Here is a 16,697-nt window from a genome sequence, read left to right as displayed (position 1 = left end):
AACTTGAGGAACAGCAAGGAGTCGTATACCAGTTAATACTATAGCTAGCTAACGGAGAAATCGATCCAGCTAGCAAGATGCTTAACAATACTAATAACACTTGTTCCACCACACTTTCTCCACCCCCTCAAACTTTCCAAATGCCAGTTGTTTTTCGGTTACAGCAACACCTTCTCGCCCCCGTGGTCAGACTTCTCACCTACCTGTTTGATATCATTCAGGGGATGCACTGCTGTAACTGGCAAACTGCCTTTCCACCCTCCCGCTGTCTTTCCAAAGTGCACGCTGATGCTGTAACTAGCAAATTGGTTGTCTCTTCTTCTGTCACATGCAGCATTCTGTTATGTGAACGGTTGGCCGAGCCTTGGATACAGCCAGTATTGCGCATCACTCAATAAAGCCCCCCCTTTTCTCATTGGATCTACACAAATCACATAGGTATCCTATTTTGTATTCAAAACAGCGAATTTCACCAGAAGGTGACTAGCATGCATCCCCGATTGGAGGATAAGGTAAGCACTTTTAGTGTCTAGAAAAGCCTTGTATAAATAAAATTATAGTATTTAGAAATACCTCTTGACCCCTCCCCCTCTCTGTCAGGAACTTCTTGCAGAACTGCTGGATCTGGTCAGGGGTCATCTCTGGTGTAGATGCCATGAGGCAAGGGGCTGAGTGACTTGTGATTAGTACAACAGCTTCACCACCTATACTCCAGAACAGTGTGTTGCTGGAGAAACACACTTTTTCCAGACACTCTTGTATTATGTAGCCATGTTGCTCTGTACTGTGTGGGCAAAGGGACTCACGCGGGGATGGTCTGTGTCTGCTTGAGGATCTGCCATAGTGTGAAGAGGGAGATGTGTTGACTCTCGTCCAGGAGCAGAGTCTGGGGTGGATTTGGTCTTCAGGAAAGCCTGCAGTGCTCTTAACAGCCTTCTTTACATAGCAATACAATGAGAACGTGTTTAGAACATCTCCAACATGACAAATTCATATTTCGGTTATTTTGTGCAAATAGATCAAATGCAAATAACCAGCCTCATTAGCTCTGCTGAGAAATTTAACGCGGATACGCTAGCTAACTTTAACTAGTTACAACTTTTTCACTTTGCGCCTAACGACGTTTACAAGTCAGAGTTGAGAAGGCTCGCTACAAAGGCACTTTCACCAAGATAACCAATTGAGGGTGGTGTACAACTTTTATCCTTGATAATGTATTCACAGCGTTCCTCGTTGAGATACATAAAATAACTGAGTGACTTGCCTCGTGTCGTACTATCCTAATGCACAAGCAACCTAGCTTGCTAGCCAGCGAGTTGCTAACTCCAAAGAAAGGTGGTTTACACAATATAACCAACTGATATCACCCCCACTTTTCCTAGCACGCAAATAACAACTATACTATTGTCGAAGAAGCCCTTATGAAAGTTGCGTTAATACATTACCTGCACCCGGTCCAGAGGCAAATCCTCCGGTTTGTCTGCCATACTTATTTCTTCACGTTTTTCCAGGTTGCGCATGCGCAAATCGATTCGTTTACGTCACTCTTGAAATTGAAACATCCCAACTTTATTTGCAAGAAGTTTGTGGACAATTTCTGCACACTTCTTTCTACATACAAGATTCAAAAATGCTAAATGAACATTGTAAGAAATTGAGAATAAACAGAGCTTTTACTTTTATTCCTCAGTTTGATACTTTATTTTCACTGTTGTTGGTAACGTGACAACACATGATCACAACAGGAACCATGTTTGTTTGATTGTGTGTGTGAACATACCAGATAGGATTTGGTATGGGGATGTCTACAACCAAAATATTAACATTTTGGTATATTATTTTGGATTTGAATGGGTATAACTAGCTAACTCTGGTCCAAAGTGATGCAACCGGATGCAACGCCAGTCCCTTCCTTTCCAAACAAAGTAACACTGCATACATTCCCCATTTCCAAAACAAAAGGTGGACCAGCGCAGAGTGAGGTTGGCTTAGGAAAGGGTAGCGGCTACATTAGTGACATAGCTGAGCTCTCAATATGAGAAAGCTGACACACTGGACTTGTCTTTCTTTAATATTGTTCATAAAAACTGATTCAGTCACTTTTTACAGTTTCTTCTTTATTTTCAAACTTGATTTGTTCTCCTCCTCCTTCTCTTCCTCTTCAGGAGAGAGTGGTATGTAAGAGGGGGTGGCTGGCTAAGTCGGCGTCAGCAGCTTCCTCTGTCATGACAACTGTCCCAGGATTCCATGCTGGTTCACATTAGTCCTTCTCTGGTACCAGCTTCAGCACTTTGCCAATAGCAATGGTTTTGCCTGAAAAGGGAGGCAATTACATAGTTATAAAAATGAGTTAGTATTCCATTTGGCAATAGTTTTCAAATATATCAAGTAGAAGATTCTTCATATTCATCAATAGAAACAATAAATGGGGAAAAACAATATCACAGGAACAGACACACACACACTACCTTCATCTCGAAGGGTGAACCTCCCCATCTGTGGGAAGTCTTTGAAGGTCTCCAGGCAGATGGTTCCGGCACACCGAAGCCGGGCGATGCACACCTGGTCCTGTTTGACAAAGCGAGGTCGTGTCTTGCTCTTCTCACCTGTCTTCTTGTCCACTAGACAAATTAAGGCCTGATAAGAGAATTTAATTAAAAACAGGTTTATTTACTAATGAGCATTATTCACTGACAGAGAAGATACCTGTGGTTGGCAAACTATAATTAGATAGAGACCCGGTCAGGTTAGGAGATGTAAACAAGCTAATGTAATTTAGTAACTCACTGTGATTTGTACTTCTTCAATACAGGTGTGGATGTGTAGGACTGCGTTGTAACCTGGGCAGATTATGGATTTATGCTCAATGATGACGATCTAAAAACAAAGTAAAAAAACAGCAGAGAAATTAGCAGAGGTGCAAGTACTGGAGTTTACATATTTAGTCAGCTCAATCTAGCATTAAGGTTGGGTAGGTTACTTTGTAACTGTAATCCATTAGGGTTACCTGTCCAAAATTGTAATCAGTAATGAAACTTTTGGATTACCCAAACTCAGTATCATAGTCTAATTACTTTCAGTTACTTTTGGATTACATCTCCCTTAAGAGGCATTAGAAGACAAAAATAATCCATCAAACACATATGGTGTGTCATCAGTAGGTTAACATTTTACGTCATTAATCTTCTTCTGGAGGCAGCTCTGCAGAGCGGTCACTAGGTGGCACAGCCAAAAAATCATAAAATATGTTTTTAAACCAGTGGCGGCTGGTGCCATTTAAGATTAGGGAGGAAACTTCTTTTTAATGAGCATGGCCTTATTTCTATTAAAGCATATCGGATGACTGTCATTCATTATTCCATTCACCCAGTTCAATGTAACATCGATAGGTTAAGGCTACTACATGATAGTCAAATTTTCCCTATACCCATTATGAGGATGCTACAACAGCCTACAAATTAAAGTATATACATATAACGTAGGTGCACATGAGAGACAAATTGGAGTAATCAAGGTGACAGACAGTGACACAGTCAATACCGCCTTGCACACTCTTGCCTGCATCTAGCTGATCTAGGGTATAATCATTAGTCCAAACTGTTGCCAAAACAAGAGTTACTATTGGACAAATTCAGTTAAGTCTAGTTTTCGTTTAGTTTGCTTCAATTTACTAAATATTTTTTCAACAGAATCGGCAGCATGAATACACCCCTGATCATCCACACACAAAGTTCACTTTCATTGCAGCCACATACAAACAGCATCATCACGTTGCTTGTGGTATAATTCCTTCTCGCATCTACTCACTCTCCTACTTTCACATTTTCCCTTCGCTTGTGGACTTCAGGCAACAACAAAAACATTCCAAGCCAAACCTTCATACCATAACCATTAAACGATGCGCACAGCACAGAGTTGAAATCGGAATTTTACATACACCTTAGCCAAATAAATTTAAACTCCGTTTTTTTACAATTCCTGACATTTAATCCTAGTAACAATTCCCTGTCTTAGGTCAGTTAGGATCACCACTTTATTTTAAGAATGTGAAATGTCAGAATAATAGTAGAGAGAATGACTTATTTCAGCTTTTATTTATTTCGTCACATTCCCAGTGGGTCAGAAGTTTACATACACTCAATTAGTATTTGGTAGCATTGCCTTTCAATTGTTTAACCTGGGTCAAATGTTTCGGGTAGCCTTCCACAAGCTTCCCACAATAAGTTGGATGAATTTTGGCCCATTCCTCCTGACAGAGCTGCTGTAACTGAGTCAGGTTTGTAGGCCTCCTGGCTCGCACACGCTTTTTCAGTTCTGCCCACAAATTTTCTATGGAATTGAGGTCAGGGCTTTGTGATGGCCACTCCAATACCTTGACTTTGTTGTCCTTAAGCCATTTTACCACAACTTTGGATGAATGCTTGGGGTCATTGTCCATTTGGAAGACCCACTTGCAACCAAGCTTTAACTTCCTGACTGATGTCTTGCGATGTTGCTTCAATATATCCACATACTTTTCTTTCCTCATGATGCCTATTTTTTGTGAAGTGCACCAGTCCCTCCTGCAGCAAAGCACCCCAACAACATCATGCTGCCACCTCCATGCTTCACGGTTGGGATGGTGTTCTTCAGCTTGCAAGCATTCCCCTTTTTCCTCCAAACATAACAATGGTCATTATGGCCAAACAGTTCTATTTTTGTTTCATCAGACTAGAGGACATATCTCCACAAAGTACGATCTTTGTCCCCATGTGCAGTTGCAAACCGTAGTCTGGCTTTTATATGGCGGTTTTGGAGCAGTGGCATCTTCCTTGCTGAGCGGCCTTTCAGGTTATGTTGATATAGGACTTGTTTTACTGTGGATATAGATACTTTTGTACCTGTTTCCTCCAGCATCTTCACAAGGTCCTTTGCTGTTGTTCTGGGATTGATTTGCTCTTTTCGCACCAAAATACATTCATCTCTAGGAGACAGAACGTGTCTCATTCCTGAGCGGTATGGTGTTTATACTTGCATTCTATTGTTTGTGCAGATGAACAAGGTACCTTCAGGCGTTTCAAAATTGCTCCCACGGATAAACCAGACATGTGGAGGTATACAATTTGTTTCTGAGGTCTTGGCTGATTTCTTTTGATTTTCAAGCAAATAGATGTCAAGCAAAGAGGCACTGAGTTTGAGGTAGGCCTTGAAATACATCCACAGGTACAGCTCCAATTGACTCAAATGATGTCAATTAGCCTATCAGAAGCTTCTAAAGTCATGACATTTTCTGGAATTTTCCAAGCTGTTTAAAAGGCGCAGTCAACTTAAGGTATGTAAACTTCTGACGCACTGGAATTGTGAAACAGTGAATTATAAATGAAATAATCTGTCTGTAAACAATTGTTGGAAAAATTACTTGTGTCATGCACATAGTAGATGTCCTAACCGACTTGCCAAAACTATAGTTTGTTAACAAGAAATTTGTGGAGTGGTTGAAAAACGAGTTTTAATGACTCCAACCTAAGTGTATGTAAACTAACGACTTCAACTGTGTGTATATATATATATATATATATATATATATATATATATATATATAGGTTTGTTTTTTTAACAATTAAATACAAATAAGAAAGACCCAAGCAACTAATAATAACAACGCAAGCCTATACATACACTTTCCAGCTCATTCATTACTGCTGCAGTGCTTGTTGTTGCGCTGAGTGTAAATAAGAAGAACGCACATTTGATTGCTTATAAAAGTGGTGTGCTGCTATACAAAGTTGACAGTGCTGAGTAAGAACTTAAACATGAAGTCATAAAAACAGCAGTTCTTTGCTGTATTCATTGACAGTCTCTCTCTAGTCATGGTTTTAAACATTTTGAAATCTCACAGTATTAACTTTGCTGTAGCTTTCTTTTATGTGTGCTACGTTCCAGCAGACACGGTCATCTGAGCCATCCGATTGGCCAGCGGTACAGCTATTGTGCACTTGATTTGCTCTCTGGGCCTGCCGGAAAGGCAGAGTTTGTACCTTCAGACAAATTAAATTGTTCAAAATCGCAACAGTTCGCCTACCCGGGGCGCAGGGCAGCTGAATCGGGTGCACCTACAGCCAACAGCCCGAGACCAATTTTTTTTATAAGAACACAAGGCTTTATCTTTGGGTTTTTGGAAATCGACCAGTCGGTGACCACTGCTCTAAAAAGTTGTGAAGTTCAATCTCGTGCTTCTCTCTGTGGGCACACCCGCAGTTTAGAGGGAACTTTGGTCATAACCTATTTTTCCGCAAACATTCTTTCTGAATTCAAAAGTAGTCCAATAAGTAATCAACTAGTTTTTCAAAAGTATCTTAAATGTGACAACAATATTTTTGCCGGTAACGTAACTGATTATTTTTGTTTGTTTTTTGTAATCAGATTACATGTAATCAGTTACTCCCCAACCCTGCCTAGTATCACTATCATTTAGCATTTCTATAATGCAGCGTATCTTCTTAAGATGATCCTAGACGATAATAATATATGCCATTTATATAGCAAACTCTTATCCAAAGCGACTTAAAGTCATGCGTGCATACACTGTACATTGTACGTACGGGTGGTCCCGGGGATGGAACCCACTGTAACAAATCAAATTCTATACTGGCATTGCAAGCGCCATGCTCTACCAACCAAGCTACAGAGGACCTTAGACCTGTCCTAAGGAGCGTAGGCTACCTGGGCATCAAAGGTGCGTCCGGAGTGGCAGAGGTTCTCAGCGTTACAGAGGATGAAGCCAGGCAGAATCTCCTCTTCCTCGATGCCCTTCAGCCTTAGCTTCAGGTTCTCCCCAGGAACAGCTTCATCTGTCTCCACCTCATCAGACAGCAGGCTCAGCACCTCCACTGTGTGCTGGGGGTAGGGATAACACATCACTTGTATCATATTGCTATATATACAGTATATGTTATACATCAAGTATTATATTAGTATCCTTAAATGGCAAGATAAACTGGGTCTGGGAAGGGAAATATAATCATTAGAACCTGAAGTAACGCCTTTAACACAGGTGCGTACATGTTGGAGAATCCAAAACAGATGTGCATTTTAATGTCGGAAGTCTGGAGTCCCTTTCACAATTTACATTTTAATTATTTAGCAGAGGTTCTTCTGTGCAGCATCTGCCAAATTAGTAAAAAGTAGATGTAAATTGTGAAAGGGGCTGCTGTACACTTGTGTAATGTATACTCTCCAGGAGCAGGACAGATGAATGACCTATGGAGAGCCTTACCCTGTTAGGCATCATGACCAGCTGCTGGGCTTTGGCAATGGAGCCAGACTCCAGCTTCCCCAGGATCACCGTGCCCATATCCTGAGCAAAGAGCACAACCAAGACCAGGTTAAAGGTTATGCTATCAGTTCAAGTCAGTGGCCTTGTGGTTAGTGTCCTCCCTGAGATTGGAAGGTTGTGAGTTCTATCCCTGGCCGAGTCATACAAAAGACTGTAAAAATGGGACCCGATCCGTCTCTGCTTTGCACTCAGCGAGATAGTTTAGGGAGAAGAACATGCAATAGACCCGCGTCCTGTCCAGGGGGAGTTGTACATCAAGCTGCCTCATGCTACAGAAACAGGAAGCTCCTGTTCCTACGAGCCATTCCGGCTCCCACAAGGGTACTTACTATCAGTTAAAGAAAATTGTATTGTTACATTACATCCTTTTTTCCCCGTTCTCATCCTCTGCTCCCATCTAAGAGGTGTTAATAATTTGGTGGGTGCTTATACTTGTCCTATTTCAAAATTGGATTTTTGTATACCCCAACTCCCCCTGAGACACCCTCAGAGAGTGGGGTCACGACCAGGGTCTGCCATTAACAACAGTGACCCTGGAGCAATTAGGGTTAAGTGCCTTGCTCTAAGGCACATCAACAGATTGGTACTAAGGGTTAGGAAGGACACTGGAGTTTGCAAGATCACCTTGATATTGAATGAATGAATGAATGAAATTAAAACTAAAATGGATTCCAGCTGGGAGATTAAAATGGTTGTTAAAAAAAGCCAGAAAGTTTTTGGTTCCTTTCCTTTTTATGCTACCACCTAAGATGCCATATCTTCAGTGTCCTAGCACTAAGCTGTTGACCCCCTGTTCTACTGTACTGTAGTGAAGTTAGAACAGGCCCACTGCCAGCTAGTCTAACAATCTAACCATCCCCCAATTAACTGGACCATAATTCCATTATATCAACTGAATAGAAGACCTAGTTAGAGCTCCTGGGTTTCATAACACCCTGCAGTGTGTAGAAAACCTGCTGAGACAGCTATACAATATCTTAATTCCATCATGTTCCCTGCCTTCTAACATGTTCCAAAACACACCCACACATTGATGACACCGGTGCCAGAAAGCTAAATTGTCTTGTGGAGAAAATGGCTGTGCTCTGCAGTCCTTGGCTACAGTAGGGAGGACTTGGAAGGCCACCCTGATGTTGGAAGGCCAGAGTGTGTGTGTGTGTGTGTGTGTGTGTGTGTGTGTGTGTGTGTGTGTGTGTGTGTGTGTGTGTGTGTGTGTGTGTGTGTGTGTGTGTGTATGTGTGTGTGTGTGTGTGTGTGTGTGTGTGTGTGTATGGTGTAGCAGCTGCATAGTCCTGCGTTATCGTTATCTTTTGGAAGTAATTTCATAAAACTCTGAGATAATAATGGATTATTAATTACTACAGAATAAAATGGCCTGACTTGATTCAAATTTATGCTAGCTATGCTGTTAAGTGCAATACAGAGCTAGAGATATGTAACTGGGATAACTCATGACAGCAGTTGCACTCACCTTGTATTTGTCTACGATGGGTAATCTGACGGGGCCGTCTGTGATTCTGTTGAAGCTTGGCAGGCTGTCTAGGTGTGGGATGAATGGCAACCCCCTTGTAACAAAGAATAATTAGGACAATAAATTATTATCTTTTCTAATACTACATATTATGGATTTTAAATTATTGTGGGAATAGAGAACTTTTATAGCTTCAGAAAGGTTAGCAGAGCTACATTGATTTGATGGACTGATATCAAAATGAAGACTTGACAAGCAACCGTCACTCAGCACCCACAAAGCGATTGACTTTCATGTACTTTTGGCAGAGAACAGAATGGGGGTTGACTTACGTGTACCACGTGCACTCCTCTATGGGGTCCTTCAAGTTGGCTCCCGTTAGCCCAGAGCAAGGCATGAAGTAGATGTCCTTCTTTGGATTGAAGCCCACCTTCTTCAGAAATGGCACTAATTTCTCTTTACATTCCTCATACCTGTAGTGGAGAGGGAGGAGGATGGGTTATTTTACTGAGTTAAATATCAATGTTACAATGTTGACTAATTGAGGAACACAATCTCTTTCCTATTCTATGACTGTCTGTCATAACCAGCCATGCAGCATGAGGGTCAATGAACACATTGGATGGGATACTGTAGATTCTGCATTTGGCTTTAAATATACATTTTGTTTCTATCTACCAAGATGCATGTCGGTACATTGTACTGAGTCACCTTTCCAAGCTCCAGTTGACGGTGGGGTCATCCATCTTGTTGACGAGGATGATGAGGTGCTTGACTCCAGCCGTCTTGGCTAGCATGGCGTGCTCTCGCGTCTGGCCTCCCTTCTCAAAGCCTGTCTCAAACTCTCCTTTTCTGGCCGAGATCACCTGACCACAAAATAAGGTTACGTTAGACTAGCATAGGGTGCAGAAGATACTGATAAACAACTAGGGTACACCATAATGTACTGTGCATACTGTCTGTCATTATCTACAGTGTCGTTTTCAAAACGAAAATACATGTTAGAATCTACCCTCTCATTATACAGTAAGTCAGTCCTCTTCTTCTCATAAAAAAAATATATTTATAAAACAATGCATTCCCAGTCAACTTGTACGCGACCAATAAACTATGATTTGATAATGGCAACCTTCCAACTACCTAACTAACAGGGACACATGGGTCTGTTTTGCCTTGACCCAGCAGATATGAAAAGTGAACAATACAATACAATACTGCTAAGCATTGTTTGGGAAAACTCACCAGCACTGCCAAGTCAGCCTGTGATGCACCACCAATCATGTTGGGGACAAAGCTTTTGTGGCCGGGGGCATCCAGGATAGTAAAGTGCTTTTTCTCTGTCTCAAAGTAGGCTCTCCCCACCTCCACCGTCTTCCCCTTGTCTCTCTCCTCCTGGTTAGTGTCCAGGGCCCAGGACAGGTACCTGGGGAACAGAAAAACAAATCTGAGTGCCTAAAATGTATGATTAAAAACAGGCTACCATATTTTCTCATGTCGTACCCAAGATGAAAAAGTAATATGCAAACTTTTTCAGAATTATTTTCAATCATACACATAACTGAATCTAGTCACAACAGAAGGTAAGCTCACCATGTTTCTCTGTTTTTTTCTTTTGCTTCTCTTTCATATTTCTCCAGGGTTCTTTTCTCCACCATACCTGTCAAATACCTACGATAAGAAAGAAAAACAGACATTGTCTGATCTGATAAATATAGGAAAACATTTTATTTTTTAGGTAGCCATGGCATTAATAGCAATGGTTATCATACTGTAGAAGAAAATGATAAGCCATCTTCAGTAACCTGAATGTAGGCATAGTTATTGATAACCATGTTATTACTCACATGATCTGTCCCCCAATTGTTGATTTACCAGCATCTGAAAAAAATAAAAAATAATCCTCAATCCAAATGAACACACAGGCAATTTCTAAGAGCCATTTCCCTGTGCCCAGGGAGAACAAACAATGTACGAAAGAAAACCATGAGGTAATAGTATACAATAGGGACGGACCCACATGACCGATGAACACCACATTGACATGCTCCTTCTTCGGGGCATTTGGTGGGAGCGGGATTACTTTTAGCACGGGCAACTCCTCCTCTTCTTCCTCCTCCATCATCTCTACTTCCTCCCTTCCCTGTGCCTCTTCACTGGAACCTCCCTCTCCTCCCAGTGCTCCTCCTCCCCCTGGTTCTCCTTCCCCGGGCTCCTCTTTCTGCTCCCACGTCTCCACCTCCACCGCCATGTCTGCTTCTGTCCCTCCTCCGTTCTCCACCGGAGCTAAACGACACAAACGGCACTCGGTTACCACTGATGTAAACCATGAAACAGTGCTCTTTTGTTTAAGGTAGTCCGCACACCCAGCAGATTTCACAGGTGCATTATGGGTATATGAGATTGCTTGTGAACAGAAAGGAGAGTACCGGCACACTGTTCAGATGAGGGTTTTTTCCCTCAGGGTTTTGAAGGAGAATCTGGGAGCATCTAAACTGTGTGCTGGAGAGTACAGTGATTGGCTGTTCTCTTCAAACAATGCTCTTTGACCTCACACAATATAACAATGAAATTGGCTTATTACACATTTATTGCATAGTTGTCACCTATGCCATGGATGTTCAATATAATTATTTAATAGTGATATAGCGTTGCAGTGATAGTAGTGATAGCTAGCTAACCTTATATTGAACAAATTAAATGCATTCTTTCTTTAAAGAAATTAAAGTGCACTGATGCAAATGTAAAAACCTGCTAATCAAATCAGTAGATTAGCGTGTACAAAAACTCTTCCCATAGCAGCATAAAAACAAGGCCTGCACCTCCTTATTCATGAAATCAAACATCTGACCGATCATGTACAATGCCTGTTCTCTTATCAACGCTTGTCATTCACAATCAGCATTGGAGAATAGTCATGATGATGACAACTGCCCGGAGAAGCATGCATGCACCACAGAAAATGTCGGCATCTTTGTTCTGAAATATAAACCCACAAGGTAACTTCACCAATCACTCAGAACTTCCTTCCCATCATGTCTTCTCTCTCTCTTGCAGGCTGCAGTTGCAGCCAGGTGTCACACTAACAGATAAATCAGGCCAATGTAACCTGAGTAGATGTGCACAGTGGCAGTGCTCTCTTGCCAAATTTAAACACCTGACCTCAGCACATATACGGCTGGTCAACATAGTACATTTCTACAGAAACATTCCCTGAAAATACAAGAACTGGACTGTGCCCCATTTGGTTATACCAGTCTAAAAACATATTTTCTATCTGTTTCCACATGATCCCGTGTACTAGTCTATTTTAAGCATAGGCCTGTGATGTTGCATCATGCTATAGATGTGCATGTAGGGAGTAGCTCCCACTCCCTACATGCACAACCTTCCCAGTTGGACCTTGTCATGTCTCCCAGAGCTGGCCTTCAGGCATAGGCTACCTCCTAGTGAACAGTAGGCCTGAATGAATGCAAGGTAAACAATACTGACTGAAGGACATTTGTAATTGCTTCTGGAATGAGTTGGGTGGGAGTTGGCAAGGCAACCTTCTACAGGTAAAAAGACCTAAGGCCTTTAAAAAAAAAAACACCTGTGATATACACACCTTCAACAAACAAATCTGATACTGTCTGTGATTGTCCAAACAATAACATTGTGTGAAGTACAAGGCAGAGTGTGAAAAAATGAAGTAAAAGGAAGAAAGAACAGTTAATTACATAATAATATAGTAATAGACACAAAACATACCAACTGTTTCTAAAACCTCCATGCTGGCAACTGGCTCAGCACCTGTGAAGAGACAAGTTGTTGCATTCATCATTGGCATTATATGGACATTGGAGCTTTTAGGAATCACCATATCAGATTAAGTACGAGTGAGGGTTTAACAATAATTATAGCATTATGAGCAGTAGGCCCAGTTGTAAAATGTGCACCATCATGTCAACGCTGTCACATTAGTGTTGAGCAATATCATAGCTACAACACTAGCCCAGTGAGCTTGCTAGCTCCAAACTAAAGCTAGCTATCTATTTGGCTAACTTGGTTAACCCCTGGTAATAACAGCAGCTGTCAACATCTCGTTAATCCAACACTCCACCACAAGCATGCACTGACCTACCGTGACCATAGGAATTGGAGATTTCCGTAGGGCTACTTTGAAGGAAAGTCGGCACAAACACCGCCGCGTCGACATTCGGGATAAATGGCTTGGCATTGACGCTGAGAGCGGCGAGAGCGGACTGGAGCCCCGCGGCAGCTCGGGCCTTAACATCCTCCTCCTGCTCCCACGAATCCGGTGCTGTGTCTCGCGGGTCCATGGCACAGTTAGCTAAAATAGCTAGCTAGCTTGACTGTGAATAATGCAGCTGGCTTGATGTCCGTTAGCTATGTTATCTTGCTACTTATTCAATACTTTGCGTTGCTTCACTGTGTCTTGTTTTGGGAGGCATATGGTGCGCCGGTGTCACGCACGGAGGCAAGCCCGACGAGAGAGGGAGAGACGTGAACCTACAGTTCCAGGACTAACCGCTAGGAGGACCGCTCGAGAGGGCGACCCTTGGAACTACAGAACAATGCATTCTGGAAGGTGGGGTTGAATATAAAGCTTTTCATCGTTTTCTCTTTAGACTCAGTATACCAGTAAATATGAAAATTAATAACAGTATAATAATCAGAGCATGTGTACACATCCTTTACTTTATTAAACAAATAATTTAAACAAGTTATATACAGTGCCTTCAGAAAGTATTCATACCCCTTGAATTTTCTCACATTTTGTTGTGTTCCAGCCTGTATTTAAAATGGATCAAATTGAGCATTTTTTTCTCCGCTGGCCTACACAAAATAGCCCATAATGTCAAAGGTGTTTCATGTTTTTCGATTTTTTTTTAAATCAATGAATATTGATGAATAAAAGTTCAAATGTCTTGAGTCAATAATTATTCAACAGAAGAGACAGTGTCATTATATCATTTATTTTGGTACTGTCCACATGTAGCTTGTTTTTGGTCAAAGGTCCAGGAATGGCTGAAGAATTGCAACATTTACCTGGCGCTAACTCTGCAGATAGCAATACTGGGTGATTTCAAAAGTCATAGTCAATCGATCAAAAATATAATAATTTTAGCAAACATTTACATTTTTAATTGTACAATCTGTAGAAACTATGAGAACACAAAGCTTCAGAACTTTGTGAAGCATCACAGCACAGCACAGTTGAAAAAAATATGACAAATGGAAATCCAAAATGGATGGTGTTAAGAAATAGATGGGAGGGGTTGAATGGACCGAATGGTGGGACTAAAAACAACAAGATAACTAATGTAAAATATACTGTGTCTGTAATATGTTCAGAGCTTTTGTGAAACAGCCCAGTTAAAAAATATATGGCAAATAGAAATCAAACTGGATGGACATCAGAAATAGAGGTTGAGGGTAGAGAAATATTAATGTAAAATAGATTGTACGTCAAATGTATATAGTATGTATAATCGGGAAGTAGAAGACTATGTTTTGATGTTCATTAGTTTACTCCAATTCTGGGAAGGGTGGTAGGGTAAATGGAAAATAATAAAGGAAAATACACTTTAAAAAGACATGTATACCATACCAGTCAAAAGTTTGGACACACCTACAGTACTCATTCAAGGATTTTTCTTTACATTGTAGAATAATAGTGAAGACATCAAAACTATGAAATAATACATATGGAATCATGTAGTATCCAAAAAAGTGTTAAACAAATCAAAATATATTTGCGATTTGAGATCCTTCAAAGTAGCCACCCTTTGCCTTGATGACAGCTTTGCACTCGCTTGGCATTCTCTCAACCAGCTTCATAAGGTAGTCATCTAGAATGCATTTCGATTAACAGGTGTGCCTTGTTAAAAGTTCATTTACAGTATTTCTTTCCATCTTAATGCGTTTGAGCCAATTAGTTGTGTTGTGACAAGGTAGGGGTGGTATACAGAAGATAGCCCTATTTGAAGATGGACTCTTAGCAAATAGGGCTAAGTCCATTATGGCAAGAAAAGCTCAAATACGCAAAGAGTAATAACAGTCAATCATTACTTTAAGACATGAAAGTCAGTCAATTCAGAACATTTCAAGAACTTTGACAATTTTGTTGGGGTAGGTTCCTTGTTCCTTGTCAGTCAATTGCTTATTGGTGAAATCAGCAATCAGACAATATCTTTAAGTAAATCAATCAAACCTTTTATTAATGCAATTGCAGACATAAGTTGACAATGGGAACATAGCACGCATGTTTCCGAGTAAGTTCTGCAAAATAGGAAAGGTCCAAGTTGCTTTAATATGCTTGCAGTCAACCCCTAGTGATGAAACTGTCTACGTCAACACCTTCTACTCATGAGACCAAGCCCATGCATATACAGTTATACAAACTTGCAGGAGAGAACAATAGTTCCAGTATTTTCTAAGGGCTCAGCAGTAATTTTCCACTCCTGTGTGGCTTACAGTGGTGTGTCTGACTTGTCTCTTATCTCCTTCACTCCCCTGCAGGGTTCTGTGTCTATGAATCTAATTTTTGCCTTGAGGTGCTTTCTCACAGACACCCTGTTTTGGCTGCAATAACTCACACATCTCTCAGACCGTTTCTTATAAGAGGCAGAGACTAGAAAATAATTGTGGAACAATATTAAACCTTATAATGCATAAAAATATATATTGCTAATCTGTAGTCCAGGACCCTATAAATGTAGTGGGGGAGAGGTCTTATAGCCCTTGCCCCTTCTATTAATACAACATATGCATAATCAATTATTAAACTACATCAATCATTTGGTGCAGCCCCTATCATGACCCCATCAATTTATTCAAGTGCAGTCGCAAAAACCATCAAGCGCTATGATGAAACTGGCTCTCATGAGAACCACAACAGGAAAGGAAAACACAGTTACCTCTGCTACAGAGGATAAGTTTGTTAGAGTTACCAGCCTCAGAAATAGCAGCACAAATAAATGCTTCACAGAGTTTAAGTAACAGACACATTAAACATCAACTGTTCAGAGGAGACTGTGTCTATCACTGCTGCAAAGAAACCACTACTAAAGGACACCAATAATAAGAGAGTTGCTTGGGCCAAGAAACACGGGCAATGGACATTAGAGCGATGGAAATCTGTCCTTTGGTCTGATGAGTCCAAATGACCGCTGTGTCTTTGTAAGATGCAGAGTAGGCGAACAGATGATCTCAGCATGTGTGGTTGTGGGGGAGAGTGACCAAGAAGGAGAGTGATGGAGTGCTGCATCTGATGACCTGGCCTCCACAATCACCGAACTCAACCCAATTGAGATGGTTTGGGATAAGTTGGACCGCAGAGTGACAGAAAAGCAGCCAAAATGTGCTCAGCATATGTGGAAACTCCTTCAAGACTGTTGGAAAAGCATTCCAGGTGAAACTGGTTGAAAGAATGCCGAGAGTGTGCAAAGCTGTCATCAAGGCAAATGGTGGCTACTTTGAAGAATCTCAAATAGAAAATATATATTCTGATTTGTTTAACACTTTTTTTGTTTACTACATTATTCCATTATTTCATAGTTTTGATGTATTCATATTCAAAATAAAGAAAAATCCTGGAATGAGTAGGTGTGTCCAATCTTTTGACTGGTACTGTATATAATATAATATATATATATATACACTGATAAAACATAAATATATAATAAGTATTCAACCTCTTTGTTATGGCAAGCCTAAATAAGTTCAAGTTTAAACTTAAGTTGCATGGACTCACTCTGTGTAAAATATAGTGTTTAACACTATTTTTCAATGACTACCTCATCTCTGTACTCCACACATACAATTATCTGTAAGGTCCCTCAGTTGAGCAATGAATTTCAAATCCAGATTCAAAGACCAGGGAGGTTTTCTCAATGCCTTGGATAGAAC

The 16,697-nt window shown here is 40.8% G+C and overlaps 1 protein-coding gene across 3 annotated transcripts; it reads right to left on the bottom strand.

Annotated features, from left to right (window-relative positions):
• Positions 1–1,671: 1,671 nt before the first annotated feature.
• LOC109870044 (eukaryotic peptide chain release factor GTP-binding subunit ERF3A) lies at positions 1,672–13,306 on the bottom strand. Of its 3 annotated transcripts, XM_020460363.2 has the most exons (14): positions 12,907–13,306; positions 12,534–12,575; positions 10,800–11,069; positions 10,631–10,664; positions 10,377–10,454; positions 10,029–10,209; positions 9,498–9,652; positions 9,119–9,259; positions 8,787–8,880; positions 7,256–7,336; positions 6,703–6,876; positions 2,788–2,877; positions 2,469–2,637; positions 1,672–2,313 (listed from the first exon to the last, which is right to left on the bottom strand). In XM_020460363.2, exons 1-14 carry the CDS (start codon positions 13,103–13,105, stop codon positions 2,261–2,263), a joined length of 1,761 nt encoding a protein of 586 aa, XP_020315952.1. In that variant the 5' UTR covers positions 13,106–13,306; the 3' UTR covers positions 1,672–2,260. The 3 variants fall into 3 exon arrangements, with proteins under 3 accessions (XP_020315952.1, XP_031660580.1, XP_031660581.1); XM_031804720.1 differs by having other exon boundaries at positions 10,631–11,069; XM_031804721.1 differs by lacking the exon at positions 12,534–12,575 and having other exon boundaries at positions 12,907–13,305.
• Positions 13,307–16,697: the final 3,391 nt, after the last annotated feature.

This window comes from Oncorhynchus kisutch, linkage group LG25 (genome assembly GCF_002021735.2).
Source record: "Oncorhynchus kisutch isolate 150728-3 linkage group LG25, Okis_V2, whole genome shotgun sequence".
NCBI lineage: Eukaryota > Metazoa > Chordata > Actinopteri > Salmoniformes > Salmonidae > Oncorhynchus > Oncorhynchus kisutch.
Note: the sequence above shows the minus strand (reverse complement) of the source record. Positions and strands in the feature narration are given on the sequence as shown.

Excerpts from the sequence above, each read along its gene's own strand:
- LOC109870044 (XM_031804720.1), bottom strand. The coding sequence starts at position 13,105 with ATGGACCCGCGAGACACAGCACCGGATTCGTGGGAGCAGGAGGAGGAT. Across the intron at positions 8,881-9,118 it reads GAGGAGTGCACGTGGTACAC|GGGGTTGCCATTCATCCCAC; the intron begins GTAAGTCAACCC and ends CTTTGTTACAAG. Across the intron at positions 2,638-2,787 it reads TTGAAGAAGTACAAATCACA|GCCTTAATTTGTCTAGTGGA; the intron begins GTGAGTTACTAA and ends TTCTCTTATCAG.